Genomic DNA, 22,059 nt, shown 5'->3' on the forward strand with positions numbered 1-22,059 from the left:
AATGAATTTTAATATTTTGCCAACATTCTAAACCAAGTTCAAATATCGTCGGGTGACAACCAAAAGTCACTAACTAACACAATTGAAATTATTGGACAATAAACCGTATTACAAGTGTAATAAAGTGCATTGTTACTTTAAGTTTTTGATAGTACTTAGTGAATTTTGGTTGTCATCCGACGATATCTAATATTGAATTATTATAATTTATAACCATAATTAAATTATTAATTTTATTTTAACAAAGTATGCATTTTTTGATTCATATGATTAGGTTTTATGTGAAAAATACATGCCTTGGGAGTAATATTGGTTATTATTTCTCGTGCGTCGCGTCGGCGTGCAATATTCGATGAAATTTAACTATCGCTTTTACCAAATTGATTCAGGATTTATCAATCAAAGGTAGGTGCAATATATATCTGCATCGAAGTCACACATTGTAATTTAAAATTGGTGCCATTTTTATCTGAATTGACCGTAATGACATCTGCGCAATTCGCTCCCCTTAATTTATGCAGTGCCAATAGCAGTCGCAATTAAGTACTTAATTAATATTAATTTGGTGCGAAAATCAATTCTGAGTAGACTCCGAAATTAATGTCACTTAATAGTAAGTGAGCATTTAATTATAGTGAGTAAAATATTGATTTCTGTAGTTTTCAGGCTCGCACAGTGCCAAATGTTACAGGTTTTAAAAGGTACTTGAACAACATTAACCTTTTCGTGCGTTTTCGTGTGTTCTAGACTTCTAGAGTGCTAGACCACCGGGTGGTTTAGTGGTCAGGACGTTGGCCCGTAAGCTGAACACCGGTTCGATTCTGGCTGTGGCCAACTGCGGGCTTGGTCACTTTTTCTTTAGTAGGTATGTATATGACATATATTTTAGTTTTTAGTGTTCTAAGGGCCCGATTCTGATTTTGAAATAGACATCTATTAGATATCTTTTAGACATCACCAAGATACGATAACGATATGTTTAAGATCTAACCTGTCAAATTTGACATTTGCGCGATTCTGGAGATACTCTTGAACGGTTTCCACAAGATATGACTTAGAGATCCAATTCACATCTAATAGATATCTAACTCTATCTAACGTAAAAGTGACATTGGTTGCCTGAATTGCGCTGCAAAAGAGAACTAGTTGAAATCTAAACTATAACGTATCTAGAATGGATCTAGTATTACGTGTGTCTCTTGTGAATATCTTGAAGTTCGAATACGGCAGTAAGTTGTTTAATGAAAGTTAGGAATAGTATGGAATTTAACAAAGTTTGTGCGGTACACTAAAAATCCAACTGGATTTGTCATTGATTTGATACGATCTTGACACGAATAGTAATGCATCTCGCGCGCAGCAATAAGTATACCTACAGTATCAAATAAAATAAATCACATAGGTATCATATCCTTCATCTGGCAAAATTGTTTTTGAAAATGAATATAAATAAAAAAATACCTGTTGACTTCGAGCATGAATGTAATAAATAAAATATGTATATTTGAAAAAAATATTGATGATTACAAATAAATAAAAAAAACTTATATGCAGCATGACGTTAATTTACGTCACCATAGTTCGCTCCCTGATTAGGTATCAGAACTTTTGCTATCATGGAATCTGAGCAATTTTCACAGTAGTGTCAATCCGGAGAATTTTAGTTTTGTTTGAGTTTTGTAGCATGACGTTAATTTACGTCACCATAGTTCGCTCCCTGATTAGGTATCAGAACTTTTGCTATCATGGAATCTGAGCAATTTTCACAGTAGTGTCAATCCGGAGAATTTTAGTTTTGTTTGAGTTTTGTCGATTTTGAAGTTCTACAGTGTTTTATGAATAACTCAATATTTTTATTATGATGTTAATAATTATATTAAATTAAATAAATAACTAGCTTATTCAATTAAATTTATTAGTCCTGTCATTTATAAGAGATCATTCACATTATATAATAGTATTATTCGTTAGTTACTAAAGTCGAAATATTAAACATAACCCACAGCCATAGTAAACAATATCTAATGTTTGAGCAATACATTATAATAATATTAAAGATAGTGTACAACAAAGACAGACAAATGTACCATTTGCAAGCAATGTGACTGTATCTTGTTGTCGGCTGCCAATAAAATACTATTGCCATAAAATTGCAATTAAAAATTGCAATTTTATGGCAATAGTATTATTATGGCAAAAGTAATATTGCGTTTTGTACACATATTTAATTTCACAAACGGGTCTACCGCCACCACACGTGGGCCACACGTGGGGCGTGACCATAGCTGGTGCAACTCAGCTGAAACGTCGGAATTTCCTTAAATTCCCCCACAAAAAACACTGGGGGGTAAAAACTATGAAATTATATCGCGGTAGACCCGTTTGTGAAATTAAATATGTAAAAATCGTTTGCTTCTGACCCCTTGACGGACGGCCCGGTTTCTCCATAGATACGTAAGAGTCATACCTAATAACAATACAACTCACTTCCTATTTTTTTCCGTGAAATCATGTGGCGTGGTTCTAATTAACTGCTTACAGTGACTTATCAACGCTTTGTAGAACGTCGAGGTCCGCAGTTGTTCCTCGTACTTGCTGCAGTGCTCATAAAGTACGGGGTAGAGGTATTTGAGCTCAGCGTGGTCCAGCGTCGGGAACAGGTGGTGCAGGTAGTGGTCGCCGAAGCGCGTGAGAGACTTGAAGTGGTTGCCTGCGTAGTCGATCCTCTCGACCACCGTGTCGAGCTGGTGAAGTCCCCAGTCTACGTACTCAGCCCTGGAATGTGTTTTTATGTTAGTAGTTTTTGTAGGTAGGTGTAGGTAGGTAGGTTATTGATGGAATCATTCCATAACATCTCAGTGCTGGGCACAACCTTCCTCTTCAAGAGAGCTAGGATTTCAGTCCCTACCCTACTACTACGTAGCCAAATTCGGATTAGACACCATTTTACACCATTGAAGCTTATTTCACTTATTTGGCAAGGTCAGGTCATGTTAGGTAGCTTCTCTAATAAAATGATTTAATTTGTGTGTTTTACAAGTAGTCACACTACTATCTAAAGTATTAATAAACGAAATAAATGTAATTCACGTACACAGAAAAAAATAACCAAGGCCTCCAGGGCCCAGGGCTGGAACCGAACCAGTGTTCGCCGATTACGCGACAGATGCCTGTACCGCTCGGCTCTGTGGGTGCCACAAGCCTTCGGAAATTGTCATAATATACTTGGAAGTTTCGACCCATGCCACCGAGCCCGGATGGCCAAGCAGGTCAGGCATCTGTCGCGTAAACGGAGGATGCTGGTTCGTTTCCAGCCCTGAGCATTGGAGGCCTTGGTCATTCGGTCAAAAAGTCAAACGAAGAGGCATAGCTATGGTCAATATACAATCAATTGTGTAATTGTGTAAGTATATCTTCCATACAGTCAAAATTTGTAAGAGTCATTAAATGGCAATTAAATCAATATAGAATAAGTTAATGCAAGATCAATGCCAAATGTTGTTTTTCCTTGTTTCTTTGCGCGCGTAAACAGCCCTTTGTCTTGACCTTTTGCAATTTGCAAGTATAATCACTCGTAATGCTTCTTACTAAGAAATGAACTGAGCACTTAGTAACAATGAGGTATTAATAGCCAAATATTATTTTTCACCACACCAGCTCTTAAAAGGCTTTCTTTATTCGTCAAGAAATGACTGCTTTTTATCTATACGAACGGCAACATTCTTAAAAATCGTAATTGCACGATCCAGCCCAGCATCAGATACTAAAAGCTATTCTTGATTTCACATTGAGTCTATTATTTCAAAGCCAACGCCAGAAAGCAAATGGTTTGGCATTTAGCGGAAGGCTTGCAGTGCGCTGGGATTAGGTATAGTTTAGGTACCTGCACTCGAGCAATAAATAATCTTAAATTTTAAGCAAATGGTAGTTTAGGTACCTGCACTCGAGCAATAAAATAATCTTAAATTTTAAACAAATGAGACAAAATGGTACATAGATGCTTACCTCGGTTTGTCACCCTCGAAAAAGTTCTCATGAGCATGATGACCTGCAGTCAGTCCGAACATTACAAAGAGGAAGCTGGCGACCACCAGCGTGGCAACCCAGACTGCCAGCGTCCAGTGCAGGGGGAGACCTCCAAAATACCACATCCAAATGGGCACGAGGAAGGGAATCGCATTGGCTAACGATAATTGCTTGCCTTCGAGTTTTACGGCGCAGCATATGACTCTGAAATATTAAAAAGTCAAACATCAGTCATACTGTAATTATCGAACATAAATAGGCCTTAGATTTAATATTAAATTTCAAAACCGAAAGGATATTGGAGTAGGTACTCGTAAATTGCAAAAGTTGCACTACTTCTTAAACTGAACAATAATTTAATTTCATATCATATGTATGCTAGTTTTAAGGTCTTAATATGTGGGCCTATCTATGTCTTTTAAGTAACTTAAAGGATATCAAATAGACAGCAATCTTTTATTATTTATTATTAACTATATTAAACTCAATCAGTTCAATGTTACGATAGTAAATTCATAGAAAGTAGATCGAAAAAACTTACTCCTTCACTAATTGCACCACCATTGCAACTGAGTAAATTGCAGGCCAATACAAGGCAGCCAGTTGCTCGATCAACGACTTGGTTCTGTACGGCAAGAAGAGCATAAAAGGCTCTAACACACTCAGCTCGATGTCTTGAGCAGTATTCGTATGCATGTGATGTGACATTGCATGTGATATGCGCCAATCTCTAAAACAGACACAAAAATCTTAATTAAGAAAATATCAGCTTTCGTGACAAGTTACAAAAAAACAAAACATTATTATTGTCTGCGGTATACATGACGCGGTGACTAAGATCTGATAAGAAGTTATTTCGATAGGTACAATACAATGAGTGCAATCTGATTTCAGTGCGCTGCGCTCGCATACAGGCCGCGTAGCCAACATGCCAATCGCTTACGCTCCGTAGCGATCGTAACGCAACTGTCACTGTCGCACTAATATATATAGAAGAGTGATAGAGAGACACAAAGTGTTTCGTTGTCGTGGCGATAGCGATTGTCACGTTGGCTAGGCCGGCTGCTCCGCGTTAGCGAAAGCGTTTGCGCACAAACCAATAATATGTTATATCGCCCCGATTCGAACACTGCTTAATGATGTCCCAGCTATACGATATTGATCTGTCACCGTCAGTGTCAAAAGTGGGGAACACCCAAATATTCCGAAATATGTTTTTCCGACTTTCATAACCTCGATTTTCATAATACCGATTTTTTGTATGTCCAAAATATCGAAATTACGACTTTGAACCACGAAAGAAGAAAATCACGACTATGCTATTATCGAAAACTTAAAATCCGATTGTCATATGCACGAAAGCTTAAATTTCCGATTTTAAAAAAACCGAAAATATTTTTTCCGAATTTGTCTATTCCGAAAAAATCATTGACCGATCGGAAAAAAAGTAATTCGGTATTCAGAAATTCGATCTTTTGCAAACTCGGAATAATGAAATTCGTGATTTTCAAAATAAGGTTTAAACGCACTTAGACTTAAAAGTCTATATGTATAACTAACGAAAATCCGAATCGGAGCACCCACTATCCACGTGGTCTTGTCTGTCGAACCCCTAGACTGTATGTAAAAAGCCGGAGGCGCGGAGGGGAAGCAGCCCTCGCCCGCCGTGGCAAAGCGCATGCAGAGCACAACGCGAGCCGTAGCGGCTGAGGCTGGTCGCCGAAGGCGACCAGCAGGCCGAAGCTGCGGAGGCGAGCATTTGTGTCTGCGCTTTGCTATGCAAGGGCGAAGGGGCTGCTTTGCCCGTAGCGCCGGAGCAGATGCGGAACACGACTCGATAAATTCGGAATTTTAAAAATGGGGATAGTTAAAATAGGAATCACGTCAAAATTACTGTATTGCCTGCACGTGTTTAGCCTTATGGCTGCACGAGTAAAGTATATCTCTACTACATATGCAATACACATGTATTTTATTGTTTAATCTGTTTCTGTCTGACAATCAACAAACATTGGCCCCTTGGTAATGTCCGGTAAAACTTGTTTGCCAACTGCAACTTGTTTGTGGTCTTCTTGTAAATAATTAAAAAAAAACAGTAATTCGTAAAGATGAAAGTATTAAAGATATAGATATAGTTGATTATACTTACGAATAAGACGATCCTATTAGGTTGAATATGTACATCCTCCAGTTATCCCTTCTGTGGAAGTAATTATGAGAACAGGTCACGAGACTTGACAGAAGATAACCGCTAGCCGGGATCAAAGCTAGTCCAACCCAAATGTTCCTACTCATCATCCAACATGACAATGAACTGACAGTCACGAAAGCAGCCAACAAGTTGTCGGTGACGAAGTCACTACGCTTTCTGACGCTCTTAGGGATTTCTTTTAACTTTTCAGCCACCTTTAGCTTAAGAGTCTTGTAGAAACCGTCTTCGGTGAATGTAAACGGAGAGTTTCTTGGTGCGTCAGTTTTTCTGACAAAGTATTTCGGTAGGTGTTCTTCAGCTAGGCCTTTAAGGTGATGAGTTTCGAAGGCTTCTGTTATATCAGTCCCCTGGATAAAAAGAAGGTGTAGGTAAGTTATGATAAATGTAGGTAAGCTTCAAACAAGGCTCGGGGATATTTTTAAACCTTTACTATTGTTGAGGATGCTAGCTTACGGTGGTTGTTAAAAGTCCGGAGAGTAATATCCAAAATGTTTTTATTGAACTATAATGTTACATGAGTTAAGCCAAAACTGTTAGAATGTTAGTTATTTAATGTTAATTTGATTTGAATGCACCCTGCCTTAATGACTCCGAAAAGTACACTGTTTGTGCAGACGGCCGCATCGCCAAACTAAACTGCCGGCCTAGCCAAGGTGACAATCGCTATCGCTTCGCCATCGAATCGCTTTGTGTCTCTCTATCACTCTTCCATATTAGTGCAACAGTGACATTTGCGTTTCGATCGCTACGGAGCGTTAGCGATTGGCACGTTGGCTACGCGGCCTGGGTCGCGGGCGCCTGTCACGTGTTCCGTGCATGTGCACTGAACAACTATTAATATTGATGTACATTAATTTATTCCAGTTTTATCACTTGTTAGAGGTGGGGTTTGTAAGATTTGTTCGCACAGGTTTTTTTGGATTAACTGGTTTAGAAAAATCGTATAAATAATTTACTTCACACGGAAGACGGTACAAAATTCTTATAAATTCACATACCCGCGCCTTTCGCTTCCTTCTTTGCTCTTCAAATATACGTACTAAGTACTAACTGGTTAATAGATTAGAACAAAGTTCTTTAAACGTTCGCGTTCACAAATCTAAAGATTAAAGGTACCTAATGTGCGGATGGCATCTGCAGCTACATTACTATTGCAACATTAATGCTACGGTCTTGCCTTTCTTGATAAAATGAGTGACGAATTGAACGTCACCTTTAGTGTTTCAAACGAAATTAAGGATACATTCTGATTACGAGGGCTTTGTAACGTTGCTGCAGAGTTAATTACCGGAAGAAGTGCTAATTATTCAGAATATCAACATTGATTTTGACAAATTTGCAGCAATACATATGTCAGTAATGCTGTGCTCTAATGGTTCAATGTCGATGTCCTCAATAGGTAATTGATACTTCTTACAGCAACGCAGTCTGCAGCAACACTGCGCTGCAATGCTGAAGCAATTTGAATGCAACCCTAGCAGACGTCTTTGTCATCGCGTGACATAGATAACTTGTATTATTTTAAAATACCAGTTTTACGGCGCAAGCTTAGTATTCAAATTGTATGCGTTGTAACACCGGTCCGGCAGTGTATCGTTTAACATAAACGTAACATTTAGAAATTAGAAATATCATTTATGAAAAACTTGACGGAGGTGTAGGTACCTAGTGGGTAAAGGAAATCATGACAAGGAATTCGGACTAATCCTAAGAAGGCATAGTTATTCCTGTAGGCTTTTTAACTTGATAATCTTTTATATTTTTTAAATTAGGTTGCAGAGCGGACCTCTGCCTTCTACAGAGAACCATAGAAAAAGCTGAGAGAGCTGAAAGATAAGAATTCCCAATGTCAAGGATTGATGCAATTTTAATTGCAATGACTCGGCTGATAGTTTTCTTTTGATTATAGAACAAACAGATGACGTAGACTTCTACGTACATCTACTTAGATGTAAGAACAAGAACTAATATCTGGCGATGAGATAGCATTATGATGTGCTGGAAAGTGCTCTTAACGTCAATTGGTTGTATTTGACAGACCTTAGTAACTGTGATCCACTGTGCACCTCCAGGATGGTCGTCCACAAAACTGGTCAAGTCGTATAGTGAGTCATGTATTCTCCACAGATCCTGCGCGCCGTCCTGCAGCCGCTTGCCCTTCAGCCACTGCTGAGGAGTCCGGGGCTCCTCCTCGCGCGTTACCGGGTATTCTAAATGGGGAAAGCTGACTTGTCGTCGATCCGTTGTCGGTTTTTTAGAGTTTGGTGCCATGACTTAGGAAAAACCTGAAAAAGAATTACAAATAATTAAATAAGGTTAATTTTATTTTTTTTGTCCGAAAAAATTAAGTCAACACTGTCTCAAACTCAAACTCTTAGGAAGTCTGTCAAGGACAAAAAGGACAAGCCATTTTCGTATTTGTGACTTTCTTCGGCAATTTTTTTTATATTTTATATCAGAACAGCCGTGCCTAGTGAACTTACTGGAAGCACTGATGGTATATTGATGATATCGTAAGTAATTTAGTTTTACTCATTTAACAGAATAATCAAATTTCAAACATATGCAATACCTAGTTACTTTTGTGTCTCCGTCATATATTTGAGAATGTGGAATTCCACGTTTTCCGGAACGTGGCGGATTCTACATTGTTTTTTTACAACACCTGACATTGCAGGTTCTGTGAGATGGCCATTGCTGTCTGTAATCTTTACTCGTGTTTCATGAGTTGCCATTTTTTTGATATATGTCCAGATAATCCTTTTTATCATATATTTCGGGAGATTCATTTGAATTTGCGTTAATCTTGGTCATCAAAAAATAATGGTGATATGATATTTGACCGTTCTCAGCCAAAAATATTTTGAAAGTTTAATATGTAACTGAACTGTTATAGTACCTACAGTTACACACACTAATATTTTTCATGCCAAAGTGCACAAATATATGGTATGATTTTACAGCTCTGCAAGCTGCAAGTAGAGTCGACGGGACGAGACGAGGCAGGTAGGTATTTTAGTGTGAGTCTTCGTCTAAGATAATATATTAATTAATGCAGGTGACTGTACTACACACATTTGGGTGTATTAGGTATTCCGCGAATGCCGATACATAGTTATGTTTAATTAGAGTTCACATAAACCGCCACGCCAAACAAAAAATATGCAACGCTAAGTAATACCATTTGGAATATTTACTTATAATAAAATAAATATTCCATAATTATAATTATTATTGGCGTAAAAGTGTCCTAATAGTGTAACGGACTTGCTTTTTAGGGTTCCGTAGCCAAATGGCAAAAAACGGAACCCTTATAGATTCGTCATGTCTGTCTGTCTGTCTGTCCGTCTGTCTGTCCGTCCGTATGTCACAGCCAGTCAGCCACTTTTCTCCGAAACTATAAGAACTATACTGTTGAAACTTGGTAAGTAGATGTATTCTGTGAACCGCATTAAGATTTTCACACAAAAATAGAAAAAAAAACAATAAATTTTGGGGGTTCCCCATACTTACAACTGAAACTAAAAAAAATTTTTTTCATCAAACCCTGGATAGGTCTTCAGAAATGATATTGAGGTTTCTAATATCATTTTTTTCTAAACTGAATAGTTTGCGCGAGAGACTCTTCCAAAGTGGTAAAATGTGTGTCCCCCCCCCCGTAACTTCTAAAATAAGAAAATGAAAATGAAATGAAAATATTTATTTATTTCATTTTCATTTTCTTATTTTAGAAATAATATTCCAAAATAAGAGAATTATAAAACTAAAAAAAAATATATGATGTACATTACCATGTAAACTTCCACCGAAAATTGGTTTGAACGAGATCTAGTAAGTAGTTTTTTTTTAATACGTCATAAATCGCCTAAATACGGAACCCTTCATGCACTTGGCCGCTTTTTATACCGATGTTTACCCGCTAAACCGAGGCATCTTATGGTTTTATATTATCTGAGTAACACTTGGCCAGCCGTCAGCCAGATATATTTTTAAATCATTGCCCTTTTCATGGCAAGCCAAGGGCATACCGCGGACGGCGTGTCTTGGAAAAGTTCGAGTCTGAGAATAATAAACCAGTTTGATCCACCTTTGCTCTGGGACAAAGATGTCATTACATGTGTGTAAACAGAAGATTACAAAAAAGGGTCTAGTATGTTTTAAGGCCCTTAAATTGTTTACGTTCTTGCCGTTTGTTATGTACAACGCGAAAGTTTTTTAGGTTTTGATGCTTACGTAGGTTACGCAAAATCCGCTGTTATCTCTCACTGACCAGTGTCGCTACCACGAGTTTGGCGTTAAAATAAACGCCACCGAGAACGTAACTTATTTTTTATGCATCTCGCTCGTACTCACATATTAGTGCGAGCGAGATGTATAATATACATCTAAGTAATTTACTTTATATTATAATATACTTAGACGTTAGCGTATATGTCAGTTTTGACACTGTCAGTGACTCATGGTACGGGTACAGTAATTCAGTTGTATGTTGTAGTAGTGAAGTGTTCGGGTAGATGTTCTTGTGAAACTAGCTTTTGCCCGCAACTGCGTTTGTGTGGTATTATGATGATGATAATTGATAAAAACTATAATTTCCCCGTGCCTCAAAACTATATTCGTAACAACTCTTATATGAAACGCTTTAGCGGTTTAATCGTGAAGAGGTAACAGACAGACAGAGTTTATAATATTAAAGGTAGTTATGATATGACGTAAGGTTTGCAGACTTCATTATTGTTTATTTTTCGTGAAGATTCAACAGGATGCGTTTTTGTAAGGCTTCAAGCTATGTTTTTTTAGCTATAGGTACTTACCCACGTTCTTGATGAATTAGGCATTAATGGAATGGAACTTTACGTCACAAGAAATTAGAAATCGCATTTAAATTGCGTGATGTTTCTTAATCGTAAAGGTATCATTATTGAAGTATTGTGCTGTCATCAAATAACAGTGTTCGAATTGCATACTATCATTCACAATGACTTTAGATAGCAGACAACATTGATAACAGTGAGATAGGAAGGCGACTACCGGCAATTGATAAGTAAGTATCAAGAACACAGACAAGACATCCTCTAGACTGAGCATAGTAACGCTACCCCCTCTGCCACTATATATGGTAGTTTTACTCCATCTTCGAGTCAAAGTATCAGAATCCCGTGCCGTGATTGGTTCGTGTCTTTGAACGGACCAATCACGGCACGGGATTCGCTCACCTCGTCCCCCCGCACCCCCGTATTTTTGGCAGCATCGGTTTCATGGAATAATTGCTCTAAACTCCGTCTAGAGGATTCCTAGTCTATGATCAAGAATGATGAGAAGGGCTGAAAGAAGTGAATCATTTACCCTACAGAAAAACACTACAGAAAACGAGATTTCTGAAGAATGGAAGGAAGGAAGACACTCAAAATAATGTAAGGTTTCCACTTTATTTATACTTATTGTTTATGATGACGTACGGTTTTGTTTGAATGACCAAAAATTATATCGACGTTGATGAAAAGAAAGGTGTAATCTCAGAGGGTGTAATAGACCAGGTACAAGTAGGTACGAGTATATTATGCAGTACTAATGTTTGATTAAGTACATATTTGGTTTACGCAACAGACAAGAAGTGGTGCATGGATGTTCATCATTTTGGAAACAGTTACGAAAGTAGGTAAATAAAATAAACAAATTTATTAGTTGCAAACTATTTTAAATTTATAAATAACATAAATGTCATAAATATAAACCACTCACCAGTTTTTTCGACAATCCTTAATATCTCTATCACAATATTTCACAGTTTTATATTTATTTATTATTTTGTTGTGATATAAACAACAACAGATCAACAGACGCGTCGGTCACTTAATAAATCGTAGCCTTGACTGTATGTGTAACGATTGCGCGGGAGTGGTTATACGCAACAGTTTTCGGCATTCAAACTTGTTTTTTTATAATGATCGTTGTTTGTTTCTTTCGTTTTATACAGTCAGCGGTATACGCAGGTAGCTAAGCAGACGGTGCTTTAAAAATGATCAGCACACGCTCTTATCCTCATAACAAAGATATACGTGTGTGTGTCAGGCGTAATTAGACAGGGCTGCTCAAACTGAAAGGGCGGGTAATTTTCGAATGAAAACGTGGGGATGGTGTTGGTTAAGAAGGGTCCGCTTCCACTGACTTGCAACCAAAAGGTGCGAGTGAGGATTTGATTAGGGCAAACGGGGCAAACACAATACAAACTTTGATAAAAAGATGTAATTTAATTTTAACGTTACCCGTAACACAGTTTTTAACGAACAAAATAATGAAATACAGTATAAGAATTTGATTACAATGAAAATTGGGTTTTGGTGTTCTCTGGGGTGTAATTTGCAACAATGTCATAACCCGAATCGGTAGGATTTGTATGATTAACATACCCATGGCTACAGTACATACCTACAGATGTAGTGAAGAATCCTTTGCCATCGTATTTTCTCGGAAATGTTCGTATTTGTCATGTTACTTCAGTCAACCTCAGTAGGTACTTTTTGTACTGAGACTGACTGAAAAAGCATTTCGTCATTTCTAGTACTTATGTAGTACGTCCATGTACAAAGTCACGACGGAGTTCTTTAAAAAGGTTTAAAAATTAAAACTTAGTTGCAAAATACATGTTCATTTTACAATAGGTATATCACTGTAAAAGTGTTGCTTCTATTGAGCTACACATAAGTTCTTTGTATGGTTTTATGGACGACAATGCAATCATCTTTGTATAATTAACAAACATAAAACAAAAATATAAAATGCTATATGTACGACGATGACCAATTATTTTATCACAAAAGTTATCATACCAGAATTGTGTAGCCAATTCCTTATTATATGAGTTATATTCATAAAGATGGTACCTTTTTCTAAAACTTAAATCATAATGTAGTAGGTATACTTACCTATAAGTATAAAAAATAGAATCGAAGCATATTCCAGCCACCCACAACCGCGCAATTAAAAAAAATGTAATTAGGTAAACAAACAGCCACTTCAAGTAATACTTACTATAATGTCTACAATATGTGTGGCTCACGGCGCTTACCACTAATTAATTGAATGATAGTGATAAAATAATCACGCTATAGGTAGGTATACTAACTAATCTACCCTTGCCACTAAATATAAATATGACATGCATACTACATGCCTAATTATGATATACATATCTCAAATAATTGGTGTCATTGGCCGTGCGAAAGCGAAGTCTGGATATTCTTCTCTAGTGGTCTCATTTCTCAACCTAAGCAGCCGGGCTAGCACATAACTGGCGCGAAAGTATCTCGTGGCGAGATAGACTACTCGTCACTCTTTTATTAACATAGTTAGAAAAAGACGGGTAGTCTATCTCGACGCGAGATACTGTCGCGCCAATCACGTGCTAGTGGTGCAGTTCGATAATTTTAAAGATTTTTTGTCGATTCCGTTTTTATAAAATTTTCATAACGACGGTGCTATGGGGGTTTGAGAGGTACATAACACCTCACAGAGCCACTAGTAAACAGGTATACGTAGATTGTGGAGCAGTATCGTAATCTTGTATTTTTTTAAATTTATTTTTCTTTAAAGTCATGCGGTTTGGTTCTCAAAAGCTGTTTGTATTGGTTTTTGAACGCCTGATAGAACGTTGTCGTCCTCAATTCAACTTGAAACTTTTTACAATGTTCGAGGACCACTGGGTAGAGGTGCTTAAGCTCGGCGTGGTCCAAGGTTGGGAACAGGTGGTGTAAGAAGTGATCCCCAAAGCGCGTGAGAGATTTGAAAAGGTTGCCTGTGTAGTCGATCCTCTCCACCACTGTGTCAAGTTGATGGAGTCCCCAGTCCACGTACTCGGCCCTGGAAGAGTAGTCAAGTTATTGTAAGGCCTTTGCTATTAACCGAACCAGGCAAACCAGAGTAACATAGTTAGGTTTCGCTTTTGGTAGGCCTCTGGCTACAGTTTAAGAGCCCATCAACGTGCACACTAGCGCCACTGCTAAATATTCGTGATTATTTCAATTTAACGAAAGATATTTAAATAAGGGGGCCGCTACGTACTGTATCTTGTATTAAAGTACCTTTTGAATACATCAAACTAGTTTTTATTTTGCTGGATTCGTCAATCTATGCGTCCAAAGTTAAAACGGCCGTTTTTGTTTTGAGTTCATGGATCGACGTATCCAGCAACATAAAAACTAGTTTTATGTAGTCAAAGGGTAGGTACTTTAATACAATATACAGTTCGTAGCGGCCCCCTTTTTGAAATATTTTTCGTTAAATTTAAATAATCACGATTATTTAGCAGTGGCGCTAGTGTGCACTTTAATGGGCTCTTAAGATAAAGCAGCGCTAACGTTTGGTCTTCCGTTGACCGTCGTAGCTCAGAACATAATAAATAATAGTATTATACCTGGCCTTATCACCCTCGAAGAAGTTATCTTCTGCGTGATGGCCCGCGGTTATGCCATACATCACGAAGAAGAAGCTAGCGTAGACCATCGTTCCGAGCCAGACTGGGATTGTCCAGTAAAGAGGCAGACCTCCGAAGTACCACATCCATGTAGGCACGAAGAATGGAATTGCGTTGGTCCAGTTTAAACGCTTCCCTTCGTGGTTCATTGTGGAGAATACAACCCTGAAATTTAAAATACTCGTAACTGCAACATGTGTTCAACATTATCTTAAATAGGCCGAAGGACGAGTTCCTAATGCCGCACATTTATCTTGTTGAGAGCTTAATAGAAGATAAATTTAATGAATAAAAAATAATATCCAATAATAGATTATAACTTACTCTTTTCCTAGTTGCACCAAACATGCGAATAAATATATCACGGGCCAGTATACAGCAGCCAGTTTCTCAAACATGGTTTTAGACATATAAGGCAAGAACACTAAGAATGGCTCAAACGCACTAATTTCTAGGTCTTGAGCCGTATTTGTATGAAGATGATGTGATAGCGCGTGCATAATTCGCCAGTCTCTGAAACAAAAATATGATAAAAAAGATACGGAAAAGAGGGAGGGAGCACAAATGAAATTTTTGTTACTACTAGTTTTTATTGCTGGCTTCAGCATCGTCCTTTCCCTCGAAGCTTTTGTAATAACCCCAAAACTACATGTTATTGCATTTTTTGTTGTTCCAGAATTCCTTGGCCACGTCCCTACTGCATTATCAGTTCAAATATACCGCGGTATTCGGAAAACAAGATCCGTTCTAGACTAGAGAACGATACGATATGTACTAGATACGTTGTAGTTTAGATTTCAACTAGTTCTCTTTTGCAGCTCAATTCAGACAACAAATGTCACTTTTACGTTAAATTATCGTCTTGTGGAAATCGTTCAAGAGTAGGTAGTAATCGTTCCCGAATCGCGGAAATGTCAAATTTGAAAGGCTAGATCTTAAAAATATCGTTATCGTATCTTGGTGATGTCTAATAGATGTCTAGTTCAAAATCCGAATCGACCCCATAATATATGTTAGCATGTTATTGTATTGATATAGAATTATAAAAGTACCATAGGTACTTAATTTTGGCTCGACCACGCACACGAACACACGGCAATTGGATATAATTTGTTTTCGAGTAATTTAAAGCATAAAATAAAACTATACAATCCTAAATAGATTTGGCATAACTGTTGAAACACTAATTAATTAGGTAATAAAATTACCGACAAAACGTGTACCTATTTGACAAAATAATAAATATATATGTATATATGTTATTGTAAAAGCACGAAGTATGCTGAAAATTAGGATAAACGGGTATCTAAAAACTAAGAGCTACCAACATAGTGGTAAAAATTTAATTTCACATTTCTGAATAGGTAATGTAAATGTCCTGTGATGCAAAGCTAGCGATCGATCGGAAGTTTTGTCTGTTGGAATAACTTTTGTTAGATCGTAAATTCTAAACTTCGTTATCCGCGATTTCATACTCTTGTAATGCATTATCAGTATCATACAATATTTTCATCCGTCGTTGCTAGCCCAGTCGTACAATGTTTTAATTTATGACCCATTTTCGTACCTTGTCACAGTGATAATCAATATGAAAGTCGCTAGAGACCTCATGCTATTGTCACGGCTTTACTACGGGAGTGCGACACACGCTTGTGCGAAGTATCGTTAGTGCGACGTATGATTAAGCGATGTACGATTGTACGACAACATGTCATTTGTAGGAACTATTGTTCGTGCGAAACATTATTAGGCGATGCACGACTATACGATGTGCCGTTTGAGCGAATCATCGTGTGTGCGAAATATAAATCAATAGGTAGGTTTGGTTCGTTAGGTAGCTTCAGATGCCCGAAGGGCAAAGCGCCCAGAAATAGGAGCCCCGCGAAGCGGGGCTCCGTCTAGTTCAGTTGTAAAGGAAATGTTTTTTGAGAAGAAACAGTGTAAGTACTGAGACCATGTTAAAAATAAATTACCCGTAGACCCACAAATACTATCGTGCACTAGAAGTATTGTCGAGCCGTAATATGTCGCACAATTTAACTTCGATCAAAAATACTGTCGGACTATAGTTTGGTCGAATAGTGATATGTCGCACAATATCACTTCGCAGAACTGCAGTGTCGTTAAAAAAATATGTCGCACAATCGTGCATCGCACACTTGGGGTCGCACTTATGTAATAATCCCTATTGTCACTGTGACAAGGTACAAAAATGGGTCATAAATTAAAACATGTGACTGTACCGGTTTCAGCGCCACTACTGATTTATGTTTTTTGGTTCCTCGAGCCGTATTATACAACAATATACACAGGTACATGGAATTGAAAAAAAAAAATTGCGCCTAAAATTACGGGTACCTACCTAGCTTAAATAGAAAAAGCTTAAGCTTCTTTTACCTTCCTTAATTTATTTTCATTAGGAATTTGTTAATTTAAAATTCCCATAGTCTTGTAGATCCGTATCCTATGGGTATGGGTATAATTATGTAAGAAAACCGTTGTTGGTAGATTTTCGTGTTATATCATAATAATATGGGATCTTTATGGAAATTTTAAACAGATATTAGAAATTGATACTGCTTATTGAACAGTGATTATCCTCCCCATTAAAATTTGTCCAAAGAAGTGGGTAAGTACAACCCTAATTAGTGAGAACTAAAGTTACTTACAAGTAATTATAATCACGTACCTGTAAGAAGATCCAAGAAGATCGAATAAGTACATTCTCCAATTATCTCGTCTATGAAAGTAGTTGTGAGCAGATATTGCAACGCATGACAAAAGATACCCGCTAATCGGTATTAAGGCCAGTCCAATCCAAATGCTCTTATTATGCATCATCCAACAAGACAGAGAACTGGCAACTATGAATGCCACCAACACGAGGTCGGTTATCATATCGCTCCGCTTTCTTTCATTATTTGGTATTTCCTTTAACTTGTCAGCGACTTTCGGCTTAAGGGTTTTGTAGAAGCCATCGTCATGGAATGTAAACGGAGAGTTCCTAGGAGCGTCGGTCTTTTTCACGAAGTATTTGGGCAGTTCTCCTTCGGCGACGCCGTGAAGGTGATGCGTTTCGAAGGCTTCTGTAATATCAGTTCCCTGGACGAAAATAAATTGCAAAGAGTTTGATTTTGATCTTTATTCTTTCACTGATATGTGTTAATTTATATATATTGAAATTAACGCCATCTAGCCGAGAATAGGCCAAAGGTATGGTGCAAGATTTTCGAAAGATGGCGCACCATATAGTACGGCTCTTCTGAGGTGAACTTTTCGCTTCGAACCTTAATCTTTCAAACAAAGGCCATTGTTTCTATTATCGCAAAACCGCTTGCTCCCGACTTAGCACGTGCCAGTACAACATTCATATAGAAAAACAACCGGTATCGTCATAGTATTAAGGTTCAAATTTAATGTCACTGATATTCTATATATTACGTTTTGGTAGTGTAGGACGATAGACCGCCCCGAAGCGATACGGCACTCATATTATTTTGATACTTAGTGTGGTGTTAAAAATGAAACACGGTTATTTATGATAAAGCGTTGTATATTTGTTATATAACAAAATCTAAGGTAACAATGTAAATTTAAGATTAATAAGTTTAACATAGGTATAATCAACATTTTTCCGTGTAGGTATATAAACAGTTATACGTACTACTAGATAAAATCGTGTCATAAAAAATCAGATATAATCAATTTCTTTCTTATATTATAACCGACCTTCTGACCGTTGACACGTGACGTTTTGTTAGAAAAACTGTACGCTTCAAAGCTCCACGTTTGCCTTATCAGTGTTTTTATTGTTACTATGTGTCGGCATCACATCAGAGGTGCTAATTTCACAGTATCATTATTTTAAAGATAAGAAAAAATAACAATGCTTGCAGCTGCACCTTTGTAAATTATTACATTTACCACCGCAAGCTAATAATTTAAATAAAACAATATAATAAATAACCACGTTTCATTTTTAACACCACACTAAGTATCAAAATAATATGAGCGCCGTATCGCTTCGGGGCGGTTTATCGTCCTACACTACCAAAACGTAATATCTAGAATATCAGTGACATTAAATTTGAACCTTAATACTATGACGATACCGGTTGTTTTTCAATATGAATGTTGTACTGGCACGTGCTAACTGGGGAGCAAGCGGTTTTGCGATAATAGAGACAATGGCCTTTGTTTGAAAAATTAAGGTTCGAAGCGAAAAGTTCACCTCAGAAGAGCCGTACTATACCTTTGGCCTATTCTCGTCTAGATGGCGTTAATTTCGATATCTACAAATTAACACATATCAGTGAAAGAATAAGGATCAAAATCAAATGGCGTTCTAACAGTTTTAATCTTCTGTCAAAAGATGGTGGTGAATTTACTGTGGCTACATAATTTACCATGACAGTAACTCTCTATAAAATCTATACTCTTTGTAAATTGTTAGGGGCTAGGTACTTATATTATGTTTTTGTGAGTTTGAAGCGTTTATATGTTCATCTATTCATCCATTGTTCATTCCTGTTTATATGCATATGCTTGTTTTATATGTTTACAAAAACTAACGTGTAGGTAGGTACCTATTTATTTTTTGCTGTGTACAAACATGTAAATATAGTAGCCCAACCCAGTTAATTTTGAGATTTATTATTCACACCATAAAGAATGGGTTTCAAATTACTAAGTGGCGGCTAACATGTTCCTACCTATTATAAGTATGTATATTTAATAGATCTACTGACAACGGATTTAGAGTTTAAGTACCGCAAAAAAACATACTTGTTGTTGATTATACGACGGACAGAAAAAAGCGGTTAAGGGCGAATGACGTGCACGCCTTGGCGAAGATCACAAATTGCAATTAGAACAACAATATCTTCATCAAAATAATATTATTTAATATACAACAGTCTTCTTAGTGTCCCATCATGTATCATGCAGTATTTTTTAATTGTAAAAATAGCAAAAGAAAGTCAGAATTGAATTGCCAACTATAATGTCAAAGAAATGAGATAGAAATCGGAAAGCCAAATACCTTGGTAAGAGTGATCCACTCGGCGCCACCAGGGTGTACACTCGCGAAGCTTGTCAGATCATATATCGAGTCGTGTATTCTCCAGAGCCCTTGGGCACCGTCTTGAAGGCGCTTGCCCTTCAGCCAGTGCTGTGGGGTGCGGGGCTCCGATTTGCGCGTCACGGGATACGGCAAGTGCGGAAAGCTGACTTGTCGGCGATCCTCTACGACTATTCTCTCGGAGTTTGGTGGCATCTTGATCTGATCTAAGATATTTATTTTATTTTAATATAATAATATTATAGTCGTAGGTAGCTTTACTATACTTAATTCATATTAAATATACAAGATAATTTTCTTAAGCTATAAATTCAAAATATAAATCCATTCCACAAGTCTATTATGCATTTGTGTAAGTCATGTGCGGCATCCCGAAAATCTGCTTAAAAAGGGAAAAAAGAGGAAGGGGAGGCGGTAAGCGAGTTCCACGAGGATGATGTCGCGAGCGAAAATCAATATTAATATACAACCTGTTATTTAAATAAAAATTTACATATTTGGCCAAACGGCTGGTTGAGGTCACTGGGGACAAAAGAGCTGGCAGCTTCCTCGCTCAACGAATAAGCGTTGCAATTCAGCGAGGAAATGCTGCCAGTATCTTTGGTAGGGGAAGTCCGGGCATAGTGAACACCTTTACCTTTGACTTGACATAACAGAAAAATTTAACGAGAAAGAAATGAAAAAAGTATCAATAATAAGTCTTTATTTAATAATCTTTTAATTTAAAACAACACTAGCCTCCATTGTTTAATAGTTGCTGCAATTTTGAACAAAACGTAAATAAAGATATTTTATTCGCTTTGCCCAGGGTGCCGGGCAAAGTGAAACAGGCCCCCGGGCAAAGCAAATATTACTCATAAAATCTTAGTGAACTTAATAACTAAGTGAAAATTAATCAACATAAGATCATTTCAATAATATCAATTAGAAAAAGCTGTCACAAGTAACTTTTGATATATTTTCACTGATTTCATAAGCATAAGTCTTCACGGCATTTCTGAAGACATTTTAACACAGCGAATCCACGTTCTGATAGCCATTTCCATGACGTCTATTAGCCAGGAGCCATTATCGATCTTTTTTTGATATTTATATACCATCTGTAACAAAATATTATCATAAAAAAAAAAATTACCTATTAAATTCAAAGTGAGCACGCTGTCCGCTTTGCCCGATCCACTTTGCCCATTCAGTCAGTTAAAGAAATTAAGAATTAAAAAAAAATAACTGTTGGATGGTTTTAAAAGAAATGCGTTGTAAAAGGAAGATACTTTAGTAAGCAGTAGAAGCATCTTGAATTAAAATTCGAGGTAATTACTGTGACAAAATAACATACAATATACTTACCTTTCAAAATCGAATATTTTGCACTAAAAACACATTTTGACTCGTCACCGATGATGCTCACAGCGACCGCTCCCTGTGACGCTTGCCGCTCATAGAGCGAAGGATCCTGAACATCATATAGGCGCGTGGTGCGACAAAGTCGAATAGTTTAGGATTGGGAGCCCGAATTCGCTTTGCCTGGGGTGTTCGCTTTACCCGGACTTCCCCTACTATGCCCCAGGGGCCCTCTTTAGATATAGATTTTTAGTTTTCCTTTTTTAAGTAGTAGTTTTAGTTTTGTAGGTAGTTTTAATTTTATTTAGGTTACTTTATGTTGTTTATATTTCTTGAAATAAATATATTTTAATAAAAATCTATTAAATACACGCTAAATTACAGTAAAGCGGGTACTAATTATACTGTATGTCTACCAGGAAAATTATTTTGTCCTATTTATTTCTCACCGAAAACAAAAATGTTTGGTGGGTAACAGGTTGATAATAGGTACCTAAGTATAGACACTTATAATGTTGAATAATAACAGCTACTAAGACTGGTTCTCAGTATTCTCTTGTAAACGTATAAAATGTAAATTTACAATATGAATTTCAAACTTACCTACGAATCACACATCCAAACCTCAACGGTTGTTTGTGAAATTGAATATTTATAGTTACAGAATTTAAAATTTGTCTAATTCATAAATTTATTAGTAACGAATAAGTTAATCAATACAACGTGTGTCAACTACTATGGAAAATAATTGCACGGGAGTCTTTATATAAGTACTTTGTTGTTCCACACTTTTTGCAATTTATGTTATTTCAGGGTTATCAAAATAGGTATCGGAATGTTTCGTTTGTCCTTAGTCCGCCCATTCGTCGCATCATATTATTGAGATGACGTCGCGGTGTCATCTCGAATAAAAACGAAAAGATACTT

General features: G+C 37.1%; 2 protein-coding genes across 2 annotated transcripts; both read right to left on the bottom strand.

Moving 5' to 3' along the window:
* Positions 1 to 2,446: 2,446 nt before the first annotated feature.
* On the bottom strand, positions 2,447 to 8,537 carry LOC134649455 (cytochrome b5-related protein-like). Its single transcript, XM_063504211.1, has 5 exons — positions 8,279 to 8,537; positions 6,176 to 6,585; positions 4,568 to 4,756; positions 4,006 to 4,230; positions 2,447 to 2,775 (listed from the first exon to the last, which is right to left on the bottom strand). The coding sequence occupies exons 1-5, from the start codon at positions 8,507 to 8,509 to the stop codon at positions 2,484 to 2,486; spliced, it is 1,347 nt and encodes a 448-aa protein (XP_063360281.1). The 5' UTR covers positions 8,510 to 8,537; the 3' UTR covers positions 2,447 to 2,483.
* Positions 8,538 to 13,815: 5,278 nt separating this feature from the next.
* On the bottom strand, positions 13,816 to 19,986 carry LOC134649696 (cytochrome b5-related protein-like). The gene is made up of 5 exons (XM_063504524.1): positions 19,753 to 19,986; positions 17,401 to 17,813; positions 15,036 to 15,224; positions 14,652 to 14,876; positions 13,816 to 14,098 (listed from the first exon to the last, which is right to left on the bottom strand). The coding sequence occupies exons 1-5, from the start codon at positions 19,984 to 19,986 to the stop codon at positions 13,816 to 13,818; spliced, it is 1,344 nt and encodes a 447-aa protein (XP_063360594.1).
* Between the last annotated feature and the right edge of the window lie 2,073 nt (positions 19,987 to 22,059).

This window comes from Cydia amplana, chromosome 7, assembly GCF_948474715.1.
Source record: "Cydia amplana chromosome 7, ilCydAmpl1.1, whole genome shotgun sequence".
Lineage (NCBI taxonomy): Eukaryota > Metazoa > Arthropoda > Insecta > Lepidoptera > Tortricidae > Cydia > Cydia amplana.